Source organism: Lingula anatina, chromosome 3 (assembly GCF_051362555.1).
Source record: "Lingula anatina isolate TDL-2025a chromosome 3, LinAna3.0, whole genome shotgun sequence".
NCBI classification, from domain to species: domain Eukaryota; kingdom Metazoa; phylum Brachiopoda; class Lingulata; order Lingulida; family Lingulidae; genus Lingula; species Lingula anatina.
The window spans coordinates 22,699,598-22,724,962 of record NC_141769.1 but is presented as its reverse complement, the minus strand read 5'-3'; the positions used below and the strand labels follow the sequence as shown (position 1 = coordinate 22,724,962).

Below are 25,365 nucleotides of genomic sequence, written 5' to 3'. Positions count from 1 at the left end.
ATGAATACAAATAAAATGTTGCCATATCGTGCAGCCATAATAGTCATCACATGTTATTATTCTTATTTATGAAAACCCTGTGTTTCAGACCACTGATGGAGACTTCCCTATTCCAGCACCTACACTGTGTTCGGTGAACAGCATGAAGGTGCTGGCCACACAGGGGAGTTCTTCTCAGTAGCTTCTGAAACTCAGATTGATTGTAGCATTACAAAGAATGACAATTGCATCTGCTCTGCTTATTCCAGGTGAAGAAGCTCCACGGCCTCACAGAACAGGTACATTATGGCATGATGTGTGGGACAGGGCCTAGGGTCACTGACCTTTAAGGTTAATGACCTAAGGTTTAATAACCCCAGGGAGGTGCTCTCTGGCACAGAGATCTTGAACAAGTTAAAAAACCATTGCAAATTACTTGTAAAAATCCTGATTTTAACTCTTTTGCCATGTGCTAGAAAGTACCTCAGTCTTCACTATTCCTAACCACATAGACCAGAGCCAGAGGTTAGAGCATGTAGCTACTTAGTAGCATGTTGAGTGGTTTCTATTGATGTTGTTTCTAGCATGTAGTTAGCATGTTGAGTGGTATCTGCTGATGCTGTTATTGTGCTGTGTGAATATGGATACCACTGCCATTTCTGTCAAGTTGTGGCACCCTGAACTTGGTATGTATGTACTGTGTGATCAGGATTTCTTGTCCTAAGAAGCCTGTCTAGTAAAACATAGCCTCTAGATCTGTTATGGAAGACAATACAAGAGAGGGACTCCACTGGTGCTAGAGGTTGTAAACTAGAAGTAGATAGAAGAAGACATAGACGGTCACAGTTTGACAGGAAATGTGGCCCGTGTCATGATATGTCTGTCCCCCTGGCAGGCCCAGGTTACATGGAGTGGTATATTTTAGAAATATAGTCTGTACCAGTGCACTTTGAGGTCCTAACACATCTATACACAACAGAGGGTTTAATAGCCATCAGTCTCTTAAAGTGTACTGGTACTGTACAAACTGTATCACTGAAGTCTACCACTTGATGTCAAAAGGGTCTTATTCTGTCTCACTTGCCTGGTTTGTTGTGCCTTTCCACTGCATGTTTTGTGTGTGTGTTCACACAGCCTAGTCTGGGACTACATTAGGGTAGGGCTGTGTTTGGATTTTGTGATATCATGAAAATTTCCATTTCTGTGTATTGTACTCTATAATACACAGAAATAGCATGCTTACTATCACCCCAGTGTTTTCTTTTCCACCTTTGATGTGCTTTTATGCATATGACTTAATAAAGTTATATACATATATATATATTCAAGTTTTGGATTGAATGTGCTATAATGATATACCTTTATAGGTAGTACACTTTACTCATGCTTAAAAAAATTGTCACCCTTGGATGTATTTTATATATGCAAAGCATGCAGTGGATAGCAGATTTGTTCCTATCATACCTATGCTAAGATGACTAGTGCCAATCCCAAGATTAGGCATATATCTTCCAACTTTTTCTTGCTTAAACTATCATGCATTCACTCCTGTTCATGAAATAGGGTCAAGTTGTTTTCACTCACCTGTAGGAAATAGACTCAGCTACACAGTGAGTACTGTATTATGCATGTGCTGCCATAAATTTATATATATATATATTCTATTGCCATATACTTGTTTACTTGTACATGTAGCTGCATCTACAAGCATAAATGTCCAGATATCCTATCTTTGAATTCTCTACAAAATTGAATTGGTGTTGAGAAATTAGGTGTTGAATTGATATCTGAAGAATGAAAGGAATAGTAGGTAGGAACAGTCCAGCAAATGCTCTTTCAAAATAAATTCTTATTTAATTTAAGTATCTTGCACATATGATATAGGTATAGGTTTGTGGCCACACATAGCTTGGATAGTTGTAGTGAGTATAACTACACAGACAGCTGAAAGTACTCAGTTTTAAATAGAATATATGGGGGCCTTTGGTCCCAAAATAGAGGCTCCTGGTCGGACATGCAGCATAACCTTTTCTCTCTTTCCCTGGTATTTTTTCTGAACTCATTCCTTGGGAATACTTGGTGGAACTCCAGGTACCAAGTTTTGGGAGATAAATGGTCTGCAGTCTGAGGTGCTGTGGAGAACAGCACAGTGGCTGAGGTTAGTCGGAATTAATTCTTCACTTAAAAGTAGTACATTTATGATTGAGTCTTTATGCATTGCTCTTTTGTGTGTTAGGAGCATCAGTTGACTGGTGTTATTGGATGTAGTGGACCATTTCTCCATATCTGGGACAGGTATGTCTTTTCAAGTGTATTTTTCCTGGATTTACAGAAATATTTTACCCTGAAGCAGGAGAGAATTGGTGGACAAAAATTGATGTTTCCATTTCCCAAATATTAGCTGCCCAGTGGCAAAATGTCTCATAGCTTTTGAACCTTTTCCAAGTCCTTGGATGATGCAATATTGACAGTTATATTGACTGAATTTCCAGGTTATTGTAGTATATTTGATTTCCTAACCTAGTCACCTTCAGAGAATTTACTGCATTTGTTTTGATGCTGCATATAATAGATAAATGGAAAGTGTCCATCAGAGTGATAACTCATATCATTTAGTGAAGTGACTTCTAAGGAAATTGATCATTTGAATTATTCCTAGAAGCATGGTAATTTCCTCTCATGTTCCAAATTGAATTGAGTTTTGTTTATAATTTGATCTTCTAGGAGTTTCCTGGGCTTTTGCTATATGATATCTGAAGTGAAGGGATTGTTAAGTAAGAACTAGAGCACACAAGGAAATGACTGTATCATATTTTTATCACAAATCCATATTTTATCACAAATCTTAATGATATCTGAAGTGAAGGAATTGTTCAATAAGAACTAGTAAAAACATGAGAAAATGACTATATCATATTTTTATCACAAATCCATATTTTATCACAAATATTTATGATATTTTAAGTGATGGAATTGTTCAGTAAGAGCTAGAGCACCTGAGGAAATGACTGTATCGTATTTTATCACAAATTCATATTTTTTTCTATTTGTATTTTGCTTGTTGTTCTCTACTTATTAAACTCCAACTTAAGCTAATCATTTTATGTAGATATTGAAGGTATTTTACAAAGCTGTCCCCAATTGCTTTATTCCTTGTGATTTTTGTACTGTGACACAAGGTACCCACATCTGAGAATAGGTTATATATGCTGTGTCGGGAGAATGAACATGATACTGATTCAGTGAAGTAACTCTGTACCATCATTGCCAAAGCGAACCAACAATGCATTGCTAGAGTCCTCCTGTGGCTGCATCAAAATGAACAGTGTCATTCTAAGTCCAGTTATAGGTTGAATAAGTGCTGGAGAAATGGCTTAAAATATGTTTGTTGCAATATATGGTATTGTGGCAGAGCATCAGGAGATAAATTAATATATATGTATTTAAAAACATTCACTGAGACTTCATTCACACATTGGCACAATTCCACACAACTGCATGCAGTGAGTGTAGATGCATGCAGGTGTTTGTTTGTTTGTTTGTTTGTTTGTTTGTTTGGGTTGGTAGCACTGTATAACATATTTAGTTGAATTAATTAAAGAAAGTTCATTAATTTTAGAATACAAAATGATAAGCACTCTAACCGTAGGCTAATGAAAATCATATTTAATAATAAGGAAGAACAGAAAAAAAATCAAAATGCCAAGTCATCTTAGTAAATTAAAATAGGCTTAAATAAAATGGAGCCAACAAGAGAGTTAAGATTAAACCAAAACAGAAGCAACATGTAATGGAGATAAAGCTGGCTTATTTCTAGGAGTAATCCATATGTTGCCAGGATACGTCTCTGGATGGGCTCCTTAGTGTGAAATGTGGGGCTGTTTGCTCTGTGAATTAGGCTGCTGCTGGATTGATGGTTCAGGAGTGGAGTAGGTGAACATTTACAGGAAGGGTAATCTCAGGGACCAGACCCTATCTTGTTAACTGTGGATCGATCTATTTTCAAGGGGATTCTTGCTAAATTGTAATCAACTTAAGTGGCTTAGATAACTGTCATGCCTACGGAAGCTGCTAAACAATAAATTATACCCTAGCTGCTTCAGAAGGCATGATATAGACATCAAAGCCGCTTAAGCTGAAAGCAATTTAACGAGAAACCCCTTGGAGATAGATCGATCCTTTTAGATTAATCTAGGAATGGGAACCCAGTCTCAGTGAGATGTAATGAGGCTGTCTCTCAGTGTCCATATGTACAGATAAAACATTCAGATAAAACATGGACATGCTGCTCAGTGTTAATGTTTGGGAATGTTTGATGGGGCGGAAGAGGGGGGGAGGGGGTAGGCTGAGCCAAGGAGATTACTGATTGAAAACATGTATATAAAGAGAAAAATGACTTCTGCTTTTGAAATATTTTGATACCCACTGATATTACAAGGGTGCAGGCCATGTAAAAAGTGGTCATTGGATGAGGATTGTTGCAATTTTTGTACTTCTTTGCTCTTTAAAAATCTGCACAAAGGTGTTGTTTACAGCTGTCAATGTACAACTTGGGACTCTGCAAGATATCCTGATGAAGTCTTAAGGGGATAATAACTCTTCGTTTGGCCAAAAAATTAATTTTCCTGGAATAAACAACAATTTTCCCATACTTACCAATGGTTAATGAATCCATTTTTACATTCAAAGTTAGTCCCTGGTTTTTTTCTATAAAGTTTGGTTTTTTGTTAAAATCTCTTAAGAGATTATAACAGAGTATAGCCATCAATGGAGGTCACATGGTCTGAAGACAAGCTTAGATATCAGAATAATAGCTATAACTGCTGTTTTTGTGGTAAAACAGAATATATTATATTTGTATGAGTTATTCACAATGTTTTTATTGTGAAATATAAATCTCATATGAAGAGTTATTATCCCTTTAAGGACAGATCCTCAACAATAAGGAAATATTAGCAAAATTTTCAAAAATTTTGCAGGAAGTGAAAAATCTTATTTTGGGGAAAAGCATGTATTCTTTGATAAGTTGAGAGAAAAGGGTCTACAGAAGGAGAAATGACACCTTTTTTAGGCTGTATGAAGTGATATTATGATGCTAATGACAATTGGTGAATGTTGTGCTTTATGTGCCAACATAGTTGTGGAAGGACATGTTATTTTCATTCAAGTAAATGAGTTCAATGTATTCTTCTCAGGGGTAAACAGCACAATATGCTGGCTCTCAAGTGTTCAATGTCAGAGTTGCAATAGGTTATATTTAAAGTAATGTTGCTGTAATAAATGTATGGTCACCAGCCTCATAACTTCCCTGGAATGATTTCAGGTGGACCACTGCTGAGCTGCTAAACTATATATTTTTTTGACATCTCATAAAAGGATGCAGATCTTTCCCCATTGTAAACAAGCCTGGCCTATGGTGGATATTTTTCTCAATGACTCACAGTCATGTGGCTGATTTTATTATTGACTAACAACTGTTGAGAATCTGGACAAAATACTATTTAAAGCATAGGGTGCTCCCTAAGATAAGAATGATACAAAGTGTATTATTTGGAGAATTTTTATACTAAGATATGATGATTTATATTGACAATAGGGAAATATTTTAACATAGTACCTGCTAGATTGTAATTGAGTGGCCAAATTTATGTAAAAGGAGCAGTTTTCAATGTATGATATATAGCAGTCTTTGATTTTTGAGAGTTTGCCTAAGTAACTAAATGTATATATGCATATAAAAGTTTTCATAACAACACATTCATTGGAATCTTTGTGAAGTGGCAGTTATGTTATTTTCACACCAAACTGTGGCAGAACTAGGTTTGATTGATGCCCTCTGCTGAGGACTGACCCAGCTGTTACTTATTATTGACTAATTATACCCAGGAATTTGACTCTAACATTAGCAAACTGTTTATGATAATAGGTTTTTTAGTTATTGACTTTTTCATCTTGCAAATTTGCTATTTTTATTTTATTTTTTGTCATTTTTTAAAAGATAATTAAGGACCTTAATGATTTTACTTAATGATTTGTTGTTCTTTTCAGAAATGGAAGCATCGTTTTTTTGTCCTTGGTAAACCCAGTGGAAGTCTTCCTGATGTATATGCCTTAGACTACTACAAAGATGAACAGTTGAAAAAGCTGATAGGCAGGGTTGACTTAGACCAGTGTGAAGAGATCACTTCATCACTTAAGTCATCACAATACAAACATTTATTCTCCTTGAAAACAAAACACAAGAATCGTGAGCGCGTGTATTATCTGGCAGCAGACTCGGAGCCTGCCATGGTACGCTGGGTGGATTATTTGTGCTCAGTTTGTGGGCTCAAGCAAGATGAGGATGATGATGGTAAAGAAAAGAATAAGATGGTGACCTTGATGTGACCTTAAACAGTTTTTAATCCCTTTTGTTTTAGCCAAAATACCAAATTTTCACCAGTTTAATTGAACAAAAACAGTACTCAAAGCTTTTTAAATTTTTCTCAAGTTAATGAGAATTATCTATTATATTTGATGAAATTAGTTTGTTAGGGCTATGCTAAATTATAATATAAAGTAATTCTAATATCTCTAAATGAAATATTGATTTATGTTGTTGTGCTCTAAATTTGTTTTTATCAACTAAGGGTAAAACCTTCATCAAAGTTCTAACCATACATTATTTGTAAGTATAAGGGTATCTTTGATATTCCAGTTCATAGTGAAGCGTCTCTTCCTCCAGTACAGAGTGACTCCAGTGCAGCCATGCAGACAGGTGAAGCCCAGCGGCTGGACGGACTGGAGATCACCACAGCAAGTAAAGATCGCAAGATGAATGAATATGCCCCAGAGCCTGGGAAAAACAAGGCTCAGGCCACAGCTCTGGCCAGTGCACAGGCCGAGGCAAGGGGCTACATCCCATTGGATGAATGCTACAGTGGTTCAAGGTCACCACCAATGCAACAAAATGGGGCATGTTTAGGACAAATCCCGCCATCTTCCAGTACATTGTCAGCCCCTGTTCACACACGCTATCCTAGCTCAGACAGTATTCCTGATGTTCCCCCTCCTCCTCCTCCTAAGGATGCTACCCCTCCCCCTAGATCTCCTCTAGGCCAAGCCTATGATAGCCCACCTAAGCGTATAACAACAGAGTCAGTGTTATCAGACACTTATGATTTCCCACCAGCGCACCATCCTTCCAGATATTACAACCTGGATGACTTTGATGTTGAACGCCAGGGTCATAGGAGTATGACTTACGATACACCACCCCCAAGGAAGATGTCCCTACCCACAGGGCAGCTGGACAGTTTATATAAGCTGCCACCACCACCAAAACCAACTTCACCAGATAGAGACAATGTGGTGTCAGCAGCTGGGCTGTATGCTGTCCCACCCTCCAGACACGAAGGCTCTATCAGAGATTCCAACTCCAGCCGATCTTCAGGAGTCGCACCTGATTCTGGGTTCACTTCAGAGGAGTACGATTTGGTTCCCAGGAAATATTCACCAGAGGAGATTGCAAGATCAAATCAAGATTTCCATGTCAGGAGAAGTTTCAATCAGAATGATTTACAAAGAAAAAGTGCAGGGGATACCTATGATATCCCTCCTACAAAACACTCTGTTCTGGCAGGTCTGGGGACAGCTGTTCCACCCCCTCGACCCCCAAAACCAGTGAGTGGTCCTGTACCAGACCACCATGCTACTCCCTATCAAAACCTGCCATCAAACAGTAAAGTTTTTACAGATCTAAATGCAAATATTCCAGTAAGAGCGAGCACAGCGAGTACTGATAGCACTGCTGATGATATCTATTCATTCCCCAAACGTGCAGACATTGATGAATCAAGTGCAAATCAAGGCAGCACGGATCCCATACTTGCCTTTTCTCCCCCTCCTCCCACTGCCTGTCAGAAAGTGCCACACAAGTACATTAATGCAGCCACTGGGTTTGTGGAAGAGCCTGCAGGGGATGGACAGACTGGAGAAGGGAGGAATGAGACATTGGCTTATTACATGGACATGGAGGGGAGTACCCACACGCTGAGTGATAGGGCTTCACAGAGGGAAAGCACTTACACATTCATGGGGGACCAGCGAACAAAAGGAACAAAACAAAACAATATCTCTTTAAGTGCTGTAGTTCAGCAGCCTCCCTCTGTACATGGGCATATGAGTAGTCAGGCTGAGGCTTATGTGAACCTAGGAGATGGTGGCAGCAGAGAGAGTGACAGGGTGAGCAGTTTGTACCAGGTGCCGCCCTCCTCACGCCCTGTACTGGTAGATACCCAGCAAGTCACCCCTCCCATGGTCCGGAGAAATGATTCTGGGAATATGGGAAGAAGACCAACAAATACAGGTATCTGTGTATGAAGTTCATGATTCCTTAATGACTTATGTAGTATTTATTCACATTATTCTACTTGCTGAGGATTATCACTTTGCTTCAATGGATTTGTGTTCAAATTGCAAATTGCTAAGTATATCTGTAACATATTTGTGAGAGATAGTATAGCTGACACATGATTCCTATTCTCTCTTTATTCATTTCTCGGTAGGAAGATGGTCTTGTCAAAAATTCCAACACAATCTTGTTTATTAAAGTGTAGTTATACCATTATAATTTGACTTTTCAGAATCCACCATGTCTGTTGAGGATACCTATAGTATTTCTTCCACAGCCAGGACAAGGAGTTTCCGCAGAGAAACCCCTGCTAAACTCCATAGTAGTCCCAGGTAAAATTACTGTTTCTATCTATCTTCAAGACTAAGGCCCTATTCAGAATAGGGGAGTAACTAGTCCCGAGGGTCAAATATGGCTACCCACTACAAAGCGTGCCGTCTAATCCGCTAATAGACACTGAATAGATGTCCCCTGGGGAAGTATTCAAGTGGGTCGGCCATATTTGACCCTCTGACTAGTAAGTCCACTATTCTGAATGAGACCATAGATAAGAAATGATAAGAAATGAACTTATCAATCTGGTATTTGGTTCTGGGACTCTGCATTAAGAAGGGCAATACATTTATGTGTATACATTTTTATGACAGCCTTAAACTAAGGTAAAGGGAATGTAAATGATAGGCAAAGTGTACTGTGAATTTTTTCATTCTTTTAAGTTTGAGACAGTATGCCCCTCTTCTCTCTCTCTCTCTCTCTTTCTTTCTCTCTCTCATAATTAAAATTAAATGTTTCAGACCTTTCTTGAGATATTTCTTAGATACCAAATGGTGGCCCTTCACAATAAGGTGATTTATATGTTCACTTGCAAAATTGTATTTGTGACCCACCTGATGGTTTCATTTTGTAGACAAACGCAAGACATCCCCCTCCCAAAGCGTGTCCCTCCACCACATGGCAGTTTTTCCTCGAGTTCTGATGATGATAGTGAAGATGAACGACCACGAACTAACAGTAACAGTAGTGCAGGTAGCAGTGGGAGAAGACTGGTATGTCAGGCTCTGTCACACACTTATATATATATATATATATATATATATATATATATATATATATATATATATCTGCCAAGGCCAAATAAAAATTTCAATTCACTTTATATTTATTCTGTAATATTATAATTTCATTCTTACCTAGTCAGATTTTAATTTGGCCTGGGTAGAATTTAAATGATATATAAAAAAGATATTAAAAAATGATTCAAACTCTACCTCCATTTTTATTTCCTGGGAATCAAGATAGATAAAAAGTTTGAATAATTTTTCTTGTCTTTTTATAAGCTCCCCAGCTATGGGTAGTGCACTTTTTCATGTGAATTGCCTTTTTTTTTTTTTTTTTTTTTTTTTTTTTTTGAAAAAAGGGAAAAAAGAAAATGAAAAAAATCTGGATAATATAATATTAAGTTTCACCCCCTTCCATTGGGAACTGGTTCATTGTAAATGTTTCAGCATGTCTCACAATATTTCTTTTTTTCCAGCCCCCTCCACCCCCTCCAGTACAGTGTCTTCAAGCAACACCCCCTGCACCAAGAAAACAGAAAATTGTGGAATATTTAGATCTAGATCTCTCGGATCATTCATCTGATCAAGAGAAGAGTCCCAGGCTGACCAGATCTCCGCCAGCAGCACAGCGAAACCAGACTGACTATAAAGAAATTGATTTTCTCAAGACCAAAGCCTTGGAGGACATCAAACGAGATTTGGATAGCAAGAGGAAAAGTAATGATACGAATTAATATGACAGACACAATGGTATTCAATGTTACAGAAGCACTGCTCAGTTTTGATGAATATAATGATATATATTTCCTGCAGATGGCTTGAAATCTTTATTTCTTCATAACATCATTTGGAATCTAATAACTCCTTATTTAAGTTGAGGTAACACAACAGATAATAGGAAATAGGACTATTGACCATAAAGACCGAGTTATGTTTTAAGTTTTACCAGTATGTTTAAGATATTTTTCCTCATTATGTCCCTATCCAAATATGTTTGTAAAATTTGTATTCATACATATTTATGTCTGACATAAGTATGTGAAAATCTTGTTAAGCAGTGTTACGTTGATTCTTGATGCAACAGTGGCTAAAATAATCTCTTTCCTTTTGAGTCTTGTTAATTTTTTTATTTCTTATATATGCTTGTCATTTTGACCATGGACATTCATTAAAGTCTTTTTTTCACACTAAGGACATCATTTATTAGCAGGACATTTATACATTAATGGAGCTATATAATTATTTGCAATGTTTCAACTCGATGATTAAGCAATTTACATGAGGTAACATATTTGTGTATATTTATTGTGCAGATTATGTCACGCATTCAGATGTAATTTCAGCGTTTGCACCAAGGTTCAAGCTATGTTAATTTTTTACACTATTCAAGTTTGAACTTATAATGCCATTATTAATGACAATGACACATTATATCAATAAAAAATATATACATATATTTGCCAGATAACCTTTGGATATATATTGCTGTCCATTTGCCTTCCAGAAGGGATGCAAAAGTTAAGTCTAAGAAATTTCATAGCCAACAAGTGTAAGGTAAATGTAAGATAAGTTGGCAGTGAAAAGCACGTACAGCTGCGGTTTAGTAACTGTTGGAGCAAATTGATTCTAACAATTATTTTAGTCACCCATGATCAAGCTCTTCTGAAATAATGTCACTGTCTGTGGATTTTCTTCTTTTGATAATGCATTTTACATGGATTGATAACTGTGATAATAAAATTACAAAGATGAGGCAACTATACATTGAGGCTGGAACAAATATGAGTAGAATATGCTGTACATTTGTTCCAAGAAACACTATATATGTATATTATGCTGCTGTAGTCTAAAGTCACTTCCATTTTGAATTTAGATTTGTAGTGCCAGTGATACATTGTATTACTTTCGAAAGAATCCCTTTGTATTAATAATGCAGTTGATAAAGTGGTATTGTATAAATAATCCATATATTTTTGATTGACAATGAAATGTGTACAGCATATACTTTTGATATCGCACAGTGTAAACTTTAATTGGCAGATGATTTCATAGTGGCAAATCTGAAGATTTTATTGAGCACATATAAAACTAGCCAGTGTTGAAGTTGAATTTATTAATTTAGGGATTCAGTTTAAGAGCATCTTTTGCAGTACTATTTCTCTCATATTCAAGTCTTTCTGAACCAAATGTTATAGATACTTAAAGTTCTATCAGGTTATTTCATTTATAATTAACATATTTCCAATACTGTTTCCTTTTTACAGGGAGAAATCTTGGAACAAACGTTACTAAATATGATAAGTTTTAAAGTAAAACATCAAAATGCAAATATTGCAAGCAATGCTGCCATTTTGTAGAATTGCTTAAGATGGCCTAGTGTTAAAGAGAAAATTAGCATTTGATATTTCACAATTAATGAAATTATTTTGCTGCTTGTAACATTTGTATATACGTGTATACGTGGCCATGAGCAATAAAAGGACAGTGTTTATAAACATTTTGAAATTCTTTCTTTTTGTGTGTGTATTTTCAGTAATAAGATACCTACCAAGTCAAGTTTTTTTTTTTTTTTTTTTTTTTTTTTTGTGGATGTTGCATTGGCATACATAAAGTTAAACTTGTATGAGATGGGCCATTATCCCATGATGTGTCAGGTAATATCTTTTTATTTTTTCTGATGTATGTACAAAGTTCGGTGACTTGTTGGCCCATGAGGCAGGGTGATTTGCATATATGTATATCACATGTCACGTTAATGAATAAATATTATACTATATTTGGATATACCATGAAGTATCTTAACAGGCGTATTTGGAATCTCCAGGATGTCCCAGTATGAATGTAACCCGCGAAAGTGAACGTAATGTATTGTACCACTAGCGTTCGCGCTGGCAGTATACATGGTTTTAGTCCCGATCGGTCTCGTCCGCCGTATCCGTTTGATCCGCCGGCTCTGCCGTCATGTCACCGTTAATGTTTCTCCTGGACTACAAGAGCCTACAATATCTATATCTGCACGTTCACGATACTTGGTAACAAAATTGGGACATGGGCAACATGGCGCCGATCATATGAGCACGCTTTCCGCTTAGTATATGCATCGTAGTTTGCTTTGTATTCACAAATTTTGGAAAATGTAACATACAACACATACAAATATTATTAGTCGTGAGTGCACTTATTTTCGCAGAGTTGGGGAAGCACGCTGCGTTCCTAAACCGGCGGTTTTACAGCGACGACATGAAATCGTCTCTTGTGTGCACACTTTCCGTTCATAATATACATCGTATTTTGCTTCGTATTCATAAAGCTGGGAAAATGTGGCATTAAACACATACAAAAATTATCAGGGAAGAGTAGGCCTACATTTAACTTCACAGAGCTGGGAAAGCACGCTGCGATCCTGAATCGGCGGTTAAACAGCGATGACATGAAGATGTGTTAGTTTTGGATTGATCAAAGACTTTGTCACCGTAATTTTACCTGCAAGTGTTATCGCCGTCTATGCTGTATTTATATAGCCTTTTTTATCTACTGGAATGTATTTCAGGCAAGAAAAAACATCTTCAATGTAAATTATTTTAGGAGATAAAAATCATACATTCAGTTTTATTCCCTGTAACATGTTGAAAAAAGGATCCAACTTAATAATTAGAAATTTTAAAGTTAATCAATTCAGTTGTTTTGTTTATTTTTCTAACAACTTTGAATAAAATGCATCATTCAATTTCAGTGCATAGAAAACCAAACATCAATGACATACTAGGCGCTACAGTATGTGTTAATTGGTAAGTAAAAATCCATGCAGAAAAATAGGACCACGCTGCAGAGGTTGATGAGCTTTCCCCACTTGAGGTACACACAAACAAAAATTCCTACTGTATAAATAGTTGTGTGTGTGGGGGGGGGGGGGGGGGGTTGGTGATGTGTGCACGAAAATATTGTTATAATGCTACTGGTGTAGCATGCCTGGTCTGCCTGACTTTAAACTCGTTGACAGAAACATGTAGATGCCAATAACATAAAATGCCGTTGTTATATTAGGCGCAGTAAATCTGCGCAGAAGCAACTAAACGTTACAGGGCCTGTAAGCTTTAAACATGTAAATATGAAAATGAACCTTGACGGCGAACATGATTCTTCATATATTTAGGTATCAAACCGTTATTCAATTCGACATTTTATCTGGCATTTTATCTGACAAACATGTATGAATACGATATATGACATAAAAAGCAAAAAAAAAAACTTATTAAATACAAGTTCAATAACTTCAACAGTTTCGAATATATGGCACTGAAATTTAGAACAATTTAGGAAAATGATGTTTTAATTAATGCTGAAAATTTCATGACTTAACCTTTTTTAGTTTTGACACCCCGAAAAAAAACTTAAGTCAAATAATGCCTTCCGGCCTATGTGCCTGCTGGTCTGAGATGCCAGTGTCTGTTAGACCCCATTCCCAGAGATTAGATGGATCCAAACTAGATCGACCTAACTCCCTGGGGGTTCACGCTAAATAGCTGTCAGCCGAGCGGGCACGAAAGTTAATTACCCCCTTACAGCTTATAGTAGGCGGGACGGACATTTAAGCCGGATTATCTGACAGTAATCTAGTGAGACTCCCCACGGGGATAGATCGATCTAAATGTCTGGGAATACGCCCTTAGTTTTGACGCCTGTCAGGTGTTCAGACATGATTTTTTGTGTAGATGGAAGGCAGTTGGATAATTTTAAGTGAGAGATCAATATTACGTTGCTTTAATTGATAAGGAAAAGGCTTTTTATTGAGGCCTGTGAAATAGAAAAGGGATGGATTGGCAACAGGATTTTCAACGAATTTTCCGTGAAGAACTGCAATCGACAATATAATTATCTGCTTGGAAAAAGATAAAAGATACCGACTCGACTGTTAGAAAAAAGTCCGGGCAGACCTAAAATTGCACCCACACAGGAAAATAAAGCTGCTGTAGAAGCCATGGCCATTTTACAAGAGGATCAGCCTGCACCTGCATCTGCCGGCATGGCATGATTGACTTAAAATTTTTATTTTTACGGTGTGCCAAAACTAAAGCCTAGATTACATTTGAAATGCAATGCCCACACGGTGCACGTATAAGGCCTGTAATACCAATTTCGTTTGGCGTCTGAGCGGAGGTAGACGGTGGCCGTGCGAAATCGCACGGAATCGTACGGATTTAAGACCATGTAATGTAGACATACTCGGCGTAGCCCGTAGCTCCTAACGATTTCAAAAAAAAAATGTACGGACAATTTCATCGCACGGCGCCCGTGTAAATGTAATCTAGGCTTAAGAAAGGTAGAGACGTAATTATCAGCATTTATTAAAAACATCATTTTTCTACAATATCCCAAATTACATGGCAATATCTTTTTTAAAAAACGGTTAAAGTAACTGAACTTTTTCATTTTTACGGTGTGCCAAAACTAAAGCCTAGATTACATTTGAAATGCAATGCCCACACGGTGCACGTATAAGGCCCGTAATACCCATTTCGTTCGGCGTCTGAGCGGAGGTAGACGGTGGCCGTGCGAAATCGCACGGAATCGTACGGATTTAAGACCATGTAATGTAGACATACTCGGCGTAGCCCGTAGCTCCTAACGATTTCAAAAAAAAAAATGTACGGACAATTTCATCTCACGGCGCAAAATGTTAAAATCCAATAACGCAAACTGTTGTCTGATGCACAAAACAATTGTCCTCACTGGAACCATCTTCATATGACTACCTGAGAGCCTTATTCTCACTTAAAACATTAAACCTATACATTGCCTCAGACTATCTATTACCAGACGTGAGTCATCAGTCGCGGCAGCTTCTCACTTTACCTCCTGATATGAAACCTCTGAACTTTTCTTACAAATCAGTGGGCTGGGAACCGAAATATCACGTTTTGATCCAGTTGATCTACAGACCTAGGGGCGTATTCCCAGAGCTTTTAGATCGATCTATCCCCGCGGGGAGTCTCACTAGATTACTGTCAGATAATCCTTCTTAAATGTCCGTCCCGTCTACTACAAGCTGTAAGAGGGTAATTAACTTTCGTGCCCGCTCTTCTGACAGCTATTTAGCGTGAACCCCCAAGGAGTTAGGTCGATCTAAAGTAGATCGATCTAATCTCTGGGAATGGGGTCCTAAACGCAGAACTCATGACGCATTCAAGGAACACCTTCAGATCATCAAATTGGCGTTCCACGCACACCGATAAGAGACGCGATTAAAGCCTCGGTCACAACCGGACGCACGAATTTCAGGATCGTACGACCTCTGCGATTTTTGGGTGTTGCGGAGGCTGTGGAGGTCGTAGAGGTAGAGGAAAATCTGTCTTGCGAGTCGCAAGGGCCACATGAGATGTCCTTTCAAGCAGGGATGCTTATTGCAAGGAGCGCTGGCCGTGGAAATTGTACTCTTGAGTTTGTCTTGCTTCCTGTGTACAAGGCACACACTCACCACTTACGAAGGGGATGCAACGCACGGCGAAAGTAGTGCCCTTTTGCGTCAGTTTTGCTTCACACTTGCCTCACACGTTTGTGGTGACGTACTGACGGCGTACGTCAGCTTTGCTTCCTGTTCTCCTCTTTTTTCTTCTACCTCCTCCCTTTTTTCTACTATGTAAGCTTCTTTCTCTTGCCTTTTGGAGGCATACTAGAAACTAAATTGAGCAAAATTTGAACATTTTGAAAATTGTTGTACACGTTACACAGTCGACGTTCACAGTGACGCACGTGCGACGCATTCCCGGTGTGCTCTCGACTTTGTTCGTTAGTTGTGAGGGCGTGCGCCTTACTCAACACGCAAAGGGCACTTGTTCCTTCATTGCTTGCGACGTGCATCTTGCACAACGAGCGTCTTTCTCGCTAACTCCGTGCGAGGGGAGCAAGTTAAGCTTGCGGCCTCGCTGTTCGCAGGCTATTCGTAGAATCTTTTGGACATGTCCAACATCCTCCGTAAGTGCTTATATATGGGATGTCTGCGACCTCCAAATTTCGTAAGAAGGACTTGCGTGGGACGTGAGATTCTGCGCAAAATTTGGACGCAAACAGCCCGTAAGAGCCCGTACGGCCGGTTGTGACCGAGGCTTAAGGTAGCTAAATTCATGCAATCCCGCCGTTGCACATAACCAAATTCATTCGATATCACTGAAAGTGTAACGCGGTATTAATACTTGCTGAATCCAAGAATTATTCTTTTAGTAATAGGCATTTTGGTGACTGCATTGGTACAGCGGATCATGGGTTTTAGATACAGATGGAAGATGGCACATGTTTCAAACTTGAAGAAGATAGCCAGTCTGTGCCCTCTGTCTCGATTATCCATGAATACTAGACTAACATTTGCAGCGAAACAAATGCAGGCTCCTACTAAAAGGATTTCTCTCATTGCAAATTGCGTTGCACCGTAATTCTTAGTACATTGGCATGACTAATATATATAATAAATAACCAAATAACATTTTTTTTTTGCCCGTTGTTCATTAACCAACGTGATTATCTCACTTCTCCATTGCCTGTCACAACAGCAAGCATTGCAGTTCCCAAATTGAGTACGTAGATATTTTGCTAAATATTAAAGGGATAATAACTCTTCGTTTGGGCCAAAAAATGAATTTTCCTGGAGTACACAACAATTTTCCCATACTTACCAATGGTTAATGCATCCATTTTTACATTCAAAGTTAGTCCCTGGTTTTTTTCTAAAAAGTTTGGTTTTTTGTTAAAATCTCTTAAGAGATTTTAACAGAGTATAGCCATCAGTGGAGGTCACTTGGTCTAAAGACAAGCTCAGATATCAGAATAATAGCTATAACTGCTGTTTTTGTGGTAAAACAGAATATACAGGGTTACCACTTAATATGGAATATTATTTTTTGTCGAGAAATTGTTCTACAAAATATTTAATTTCTCTCCAACTATTTTAAATCCAAAACTGAGGGGTCACTCTATGTGTAGCCAGGTGTGTTACCTAATTACCATGCAACTTTCGAAACAATTAATGTAAGCAGTTGCATGTTCTGTGGTCAGAAATGTGAGGGGTGGTCTTTTCGGCAATTTCTGCCCTTGTATAAAAGCGCATGGGTTTGGTCAATCTTTGGAGTGTATTTAGAGAAGCAACAAAGGGATCGCTCTGAAACTTGTCAGTTACCTTAGAGAAGATATGGTTCGACAGCTAAGCAACGCAGCTTACTATGGGATTCTTGCTCTCAGAGAAAATGGCTAGAAACGGATAGCCATTGCCAGACAATTCAACATTTTTCAGGAACCGTTAATAAAGTCCTCCAAACAAATGCTACAGCAGGGGCACCTACTCCAATACTTCCACCAGGGTGTCCGCGTACCACACCAAGAAGACAGGATCGCCTTCTCCTTAGAGTGCCCCGTGCTGGTCGTACAAAGACAACCAGTGTCCTCAAAAAAGAGTGGCAGAATGCCTTTCAAACGCCCGTTTCAAGGTCCCTTGTGAACAAAAGATTACAGCAAACTGGTTATTTTGCACGAAGACCAGTACGTAAACCACTGTTAACAGCAGGTCATATACAGCGACGTCTGCAATGGGCTGGGGACCACGTGCTTTTGCAGCCAAAACACTGGAATCACGTCGTTTTCAGTGACGAGGTCAGATATGGAATTTTGGGGGTTGACTGTCGAATCCGTGTCCGCCGATGTGTACAAGAGGCATAAAACAATGATTGTGTACTACTTAGGGTGCAAGCAGGGGGTGGTAACGTCTCTGTTTGGGGAGCATTCCATGCCGGTGTCCAGAACCAGTTGGTTTTTCTGGGAGGCAACCTCAACCAGGGTTCCTACAGAGACATTCTACAGCAAACAATGCTTCGATTTGTAAGAGTCATCTTTAGGAACAGCTTTGTGTACCAAGACGACTGTGCAACCCCACATCGAGCTCGCAGAATCACTGTTTTTCTTCAAAACCAGTAGGTTCAGCAACTGCCCTGGCCTGCAAACTCCCCAGTAATGAACCCAATTGAAAATCTGTGGGCGGAAGTAACTCAGAGAATTAATAGCTATGGTCATCGGCCGGTAAATAGTGATGAAATGCGACAGGCAAATATTACTGCGTGGAATGATATCCACATCCAAACTCTAAAAAACTTGTCACAGGGTATGGCATGTAGGATGAGGGCGCTGCAAGCGGCTGCTGGAGGTCATACCCGCTATTGATGACTTTTCATGATTTACTGTAATGATTTCTTTGACTGTGTAACTTATCACTGTCCGGAGGCTATCATTTTCTTTAATATCTTAGCTTAAAGTTAATACTGACATCAAACTGTTGATATGATTTTCTGGGGGTGTTCTTTTCTTTTGAATGACATCTTATGTCAGATTTGATATTATTGACCAAAATATCTCACAATGGAAGACTGGATATTTTTCTCACTCAATGATATACTTTTTTGATGAATCAAGCCAAAAAATATTTAATCAGCACTCAAAAATAACAATGATAAAAAATATTCCATTTTAAGTAGCAACCCTGTATTATATTTCTATGAGTTATTCACAATATTTTTATTGTGAAATATAGATCTCATACGAAGAGTTATTATCCCTTTAAACTTTACAGGCTATTCGGCATCGAATAGCCTGTAAAAATAAGTAACACGTTAAACAGGTCTAAAATATATTTAGTTATTTTACTGAAATCAGTATTTCTGTTAAATACGATACTGCAATGTCTAAGTATAACACATAATTTCAGTGGAGGATTAATTTTTTCATAAAACGCTGTCTGCGATGCGCAGTTTAACTTTAAGTTACTGATAAATTATACGGCATGTATGCCTTATAAATCGTTTTGAACTAGCGAAATAAGTATTTTGTGATTTATCCAACTTAATAACCATCTTAATGAATTCGTAGTTCTATATACCCGTAAAGTTTAATATGGGGTTTCTAAAACACAGATTTTTTTTATTAAATCGTTTCCATTTTAATTTGCATCTGCCCTTCGAGGGGGTAAAGAATAGGTCTTTCCCTAACTGATATCTTGGTTTTACCACATGCAGTTTATGTTTCGTTTGCATATCGGTTTCCCGCTGGTCCATCAGCGGAAATGAATTTGACAGAAAATTCTTCAAAGTTATAAATTAACGCTGTAGTCCCCAAAGTATACGATGGGGGATATAAAGCTTAGTCGATAATGAAGATGTCTACGGTCTTTGAAAAAGTTTTTTTAGGAAGAAATAATACTATAAAACTATAAATTATTGGTTTGCCTGAGCTTTATGTTTTAGCGGACCTGCTAGTCATCGGGGGGGGGGGGGGGGGGGGGGGGGGGGTCAAGTATATTACTGCCTCAAAATGAAGTACCAAACAAGGTTGTATTAAGGTGCTAATTATCTCAAGGTATCAATTTGCCAATATTTCCATTATATGAATAGAATACAGAAAAACTGGTGCGTTGAAAACAAGAGAAAGGCGTGTTAATCTCAAAATCTGATTGTATTCAATGGGACGATAGTTTCTCCTAAGAGGAGAAAAGATGCGCAGGTTTTATAAACATAGCACTGCAACTTCCATTTTCGATATATTGGAACCTTTAATGTAGGGATTGGTCGCGTAATGCCAAAGTTAATCCATTATTGTTCTTGACGTATGTTGCTCGATTTTTTCGAAATGTTGGCTCAACACCTATCACTACAAAAGTGCCGACATGATTGCTATCCCAGCTGTACTTGAATGCCTGGTGTTTCCACAAGGGAACGCGAGTGCTTTTAATTGACTTAAATTCTTCAGCAGCACATCTGTACTTGAAAGTTTTCCTTGATTGTTGCAATGCAGTTAAAACGCGAAGTCAACAAAAGTGCCAATTCAGTGTAATTATTTCGTAAAATTGGAATGCTACTCGAGCGTTTGCTTTTAACTCTGTGGCAAACACGAATGCCATGACACTGTGCAGCTTCAAAATTCTCTGCACTTTTAAGTAGACGAATCTGTGATGTGAAAATATTTCAACACAAAACATCACCCTTACTTTTCAAGACATTGTTCATGCCTGCTTCGGATCTTTGTAATTTTATAAAAACTCCGTATAACTTGCATTGTTTTGTAAAATGAAATTACAGAAGGGTCAGAACGTTAAATAATAGAGGTATATACTGTAATCGTTGTTAAGGAATATAAAAGTACTTAAAACTTTTCAATCAAAATAAACCTAGGGACATGTAAATATCGGTGTTTGGGGTTTGTGGACCAAGTAATCAATAGACAACTAAAATTCAAAATATGACGAAGATCTCAGTTACTATAAGTTACTATAAGTAACTGGCTCGCGCTGCCAGTAATTACGCCGCGGGATATTCAGGGCACAGACCGTGCTCATAAGATACCGCGAATAGAAAATAGATTTTTAGAAAATAGACTTTCCATGTAAAAGAAGCCTTAGTGTAGCAAAATATATTCTGTTGAAGTTACAACATGGAGTCGTTTCATTCTTTTCCGTGTGCAGAGTTTAAGACATGGAACCTGGGAATCTCTGTAGCAGTATTACAGATAGCATTATCCAAAGATGTGAGCCCATTGAGCCCAGACCCCTAGGGTTATATTATAAAAAGTTTATTTAATGTAATGTGGGGGCCCGGGATAAGTTAAAGGGGGCTCCCCAAAAGCAGTGTTTACTATAACACACTTAAAGTCCTAAGGAATCCTAGCATGGGAAATGAAAAATTCAAGATGGCCGCCAATGCCATAGGAAAATATGGGTATCAACTAAAACCAGACAGATATGCCAATTATCAAATTTAATTTGTTTCTCAGTTTTTTCCATAACTTAAATTCAGTACCCCTATAATATGTATATGGTGGATAAAAATTGTGTTTCCTTTGGCATTTTGAGAAAATCCAAGATGGCTATATGGGTTAAATGCCTCCATATGACCACCATCTTTCTGGGCATAGACTGCTAAAGGTTCAGTTATCTTTTGGTGGATTATTGGCCCAGATTCTAAAGATAATTTGGATAAGAGCATTTCAGGTTAAAGGGGTGATCCTTTGCCACTTGATTTCCAATCTCATTTCACAGGTTTTCAATTGGGTGATTGGGCAGGCTAGACCACCGTGTTGATTTTATACCATTAAGGCCACTCTTGTACAGCCCTGGCCCTATAGGGTGTAGCGTTCTTGTTTTTTAAGAAACGGGCGATTTCTGTCCCCAAAGACTTTTTCTACCGATGGTAAGGTGCTGGCCCAGAATTGCAAAATGTTCATAGTTCAATTTTCAGTAGATACCAATGCGCCCCAAACTATTATTGAAGTGGACTGTCTGGTGAGAAAATGCATATATTCTTCTTCATATAAGCACTGGATAATGTTCTCCATACTCTCACCTGGCCTTCTACGTTGTTCACGGCGAAGATGGGTTCAATATAAAATAAAAATAGCGCCAGTTCTGACCCACGGTCCATGCAATGGTTCCTGCAGCCCACATACTCTTCTTTGTCAGCGTACCAAGATGATAAGTCGTTTCTACCTGGGAATCCTTGTGTAAATTTCTGAAGCATCAAAACCTTTTTTTGAACAGTTCTTTTGCTAACCTGCAAATTTCGCGACCTCTGCAAAGCTAATTCGCTGCACGGTTCAAATCCCCTAAGCCTTGACAGCAAAAAAAATACCTGTCATCTCTTGCACTAGTCTTCTTCGGGCTGCCACTTCATGGTACTTTTAATTTTGTGTTCTCCGTCCTTCTGCAAACTCCACATGCAGTCTAATCTGACCCACCATATCTGGAGAAAATCTGGGCGACATCTTTACCCTCCTCCATAAGAGTAACAATTTCTTTTCTTTCGTCATTTGTGGGCTCCCGTAACATCACCATGGTAGCAACTTGACAGCCAGGAATGTGTTAAACATGCCAAGACAGCCTTCTTGGTGCACATGGATGAAAATTTCTCGCTGGTTAAGCTAGCAATAAATCGCAAATCACTTTTTAAGAACGGGTTCCCCATGTCCCCAGTGCACTATTCACACAGGTGGTACAGTACTTTTGTCACCCCCTGTACATGTGACAGCAGCGTGTCATGTATTCGTCTTAGATGGTGTAGCTGAATACATATTTAAATAGAATTTTTGATGTATTAACACAGGTTGATTTATTAAAGCTATATCGAACATGATAACAAGTGTTATTTTAATTCATTACTAATATAAATCAATAAAAAGCAAAGAAAATATGTTTGAAAAAAATCCATTTTAAATGTCAAGTCTGTACATTGCATCACATGAATTACTTGATTCAGCAAATCCCTCCATTGCATTAATAAGGGAATCACCTTTTTCAAATCTAGGCAACAGGGACAGTTGTGTGATCCAATATGTTTACATCCGAATGGCAGCGCAGTATTTAATTGCCAAATTCAATTCAGATTCGAATAATTGCTACAGTGTGACAGTATAGCACTTATTACTGATTTGGTTATAGTGAAAATGTCTTAACTTTCATTTGTCATATTCGCCCGTCTAGTTACAGAGATATTGCAGAAAATTGGAAATCTGGCGGCCATTTTTTCCTTTTTTTTTACAAATTAGACAGTTAAAAACGCAAAATTTCGCTTGGGAACCGGGTTAATCGGATTCAGCATGCCAAAATTATTCTAATAAGCCTGGTTCCCAACTTTTACCCCAAAATGCCCCTACCATTCATATAGTGGAAATCCCACTAGACTAACTGTATTATCCATTCACCAGAAGTTATACATTTTTGTTAGAACGAATGCATGTGCGTATGACGACTTTAAATTGTAAGTTCAAACTCTCAGCATGGGAAATAGTGTAAAAGATATTGCAAATTGAAGACACCTGGCAATCCTTCATTTCAGAGTTTTAGACGTGCACTCTCCCGTAAGCTCGGTGAAGCTTGGCTGCCCTATATGGATACACTGGAAACAAATTTGTCGGATTTCTTACTCTTTACGAAAGTAAAACCATGTAATTCCAGTGCTGCAATACCAACCAGCAGAGATAAACGACTTACTAGCCGTGTAATATAAGAGATTTTTTGCTTTTATTTTCTATTTTCAATTTTGCTATCTTCGCAGTGGCAACGACCTAATGTCCCTCATGAGATGAATAGAATGGGTTAATAAGTAAGTAAACTATCTTGCAATTTGAAAACCAGTTACATCAAACTTAATTTTATCGCGACCAAATGATGAACTTTTGAATGAAAATAATATTAAATCATTATTGTGCTCACCACTTCAGTGAACATAAAGGACAAGTTGTCGAATCCTGCACCAATTCCACATTATGTAGTCATAGTTAATCAACATGTTATTATCTAATTTGTGTCTGTCCTGCATACATAAATATTATTTCAATTAGTATGTAAATAAGTAGCAGCCACCTGCATGCATAGATGCCCTGTAGATAATGTGTATAAAATTTGTACATAATAAAGACACTTAAGATTTGAGACTGAAGATGTGAGGTTGTTCTGTAATGCTTCTCTGTGCACGTAAAGTGAAAGACTGAGTCGAATCTGGAGTCATGTCGGAGCCCATAGATTAGTTAATTCGTTAGTGGAAATTCTTACATTGAAATTCAATACAATTATTTATTAAAGTGAAAGCCATTTTGGTCGGTTCACAACAAAGTGTAGGGGAGACCGGGGCTATTTGGACCCCGGGGTAAGTTGGCCCCCCATCAATTTATTAACGTAGTCCATTCTTGCACCATGCATAAACGGCTGCAATCCTTAAATCTAAAAATTGTCCACCTGAGGCTAATTGCCCCCTTGGCTCGGGGCAAGTTGGACCCCCATATTGACCATAATCCTTTGCGCGCAACAGAGCTACAGACCATTGTTGAAACAAATAATTACCAGTATAAAACTGAATTAATAATAATAATAATAATAATAATAAGATTCTTATATGGCGCCTTACATTCTATCTCAAGTACAATAATGGCTAATATACTAAAATCATTAAAATGACTACATAATATTTTAATCATAAACTCTCATTGGAAACCATTTAAAATTTACACTACTAAAAATCAATCTTATCTGTATTAAAAAACATATATATATATATTTAAATAAAATCTAAGAGATATAGACAGAATTAAAAATGTGGGTCTTTAAAAGAGATTTAAAATTGTCAAAGTCTTCTGTTTTTCTAATAAAATTTGGTAGACCATTCCACACTTTTGGGGCGTAGATTATAAAAGCACGATCTCCATAACTTTGTTAGTTTCTTTAAAAACGAAAATTTATTACTCGTTTTCATTCAAAAACCTGCTTTATACCATAATTAATTTATTCTCAATTAATAAAAAACACATTTTATTGATAGATATTTTGGTTCTTGCAACATATACGACGTGACGGACGGAAACCTCAATAAATCTGCCTCATTTGAACTATTTATTCATCAAGGACTCTCAAAAATCAATTTAATAAATTAAAAATGCATAAAAATGTATTTCAAGGCGTTTACATGGGATACTTACTTCATTTTCGTATAGGGTGCCAACTTGCCCCAAACCTGGGGCCAACTTGCCCTGTGGCGGCAACCCCCCTGATATCAATTGTGTTTTTTGTCAAATTGTGAGCCATCTGGCATTATATTTAAAAAAATAATGACGTTGCATACGTAGCTTAGTTCATGGGGCTTACTTAAAAACCGGTTTTGTTACTCTAAGACCCCATTTCCAGAGATTAGATCGATCTACCTTAGATCGACCTAACTCCCTGGGGGTTCACGCTAAATAGCTGTCAGCCGAGCGGACACGAAAGTTAATTACCCCCTTACCGCTTGTAGTAGGCGGGACGGACATTTAAGAAGGATTATCTGACAGTAATCTAGTGAGACTCCCCGCGGGGATAGATCGATCTAAAAGCTGTGGGAATACAGCCTTAGTCATTCCTAGTTGGCTCTACAAGGCCAAAAGTGT

At 37.9% G+C, this 25,365-nt stretch overlaps 1 protein-coding gene across 7 annotated transcripts in view; it reads left to right on the top strand.

Moving 5' to 3' along the window:
- The window catches only part of LOC106176144 (uncharacterized), a 41,544-nt gene extending 29,610 nt beyond the window's left edge, over positions 1 to 11,934 (top strand). For 4 of the 7 annotated variants that reach the window (XM_013558408.2, XM_087007514.1, XM_087007513.1 and 1 more), the window contains exons 2-6: positions 6,028 to 6,331; positions 6,677 to 8,326; positions 8,604 to 8,703; positions 9,279 to 9,417; positions 9,906 to 11,934. In XM_013558408.2, the coding sequence (XP_013413862.2) occupies positions 6,028 to 6,331; positions 6,677 to 8,326; positions 8,604 to 8,703; positions 9,279 to 9,417; positions 9,906 to 10,163 (2,451 nt within the window). In that variant the 3' untranslated portion in view covers positions 10,164 to 11,934. Of the gene's footprint in view, positions 1 to 248; positions 279 to 6,027; positions 6,332 to 6,676; positions 8,327 to 8,603; positions 8,704 to 9,278; positions 9,418 to 9,905 lie in introns of all 7 variants that reach the window. The other 3 variants (XM_013558393.2, XM_013558422.2, XM_013558402.2) reach the window with 1 other exon arrangement.
- The last annotated feature ends 13,431 nt before the right edge of the window (positions 11,935 to 25,365 follow it).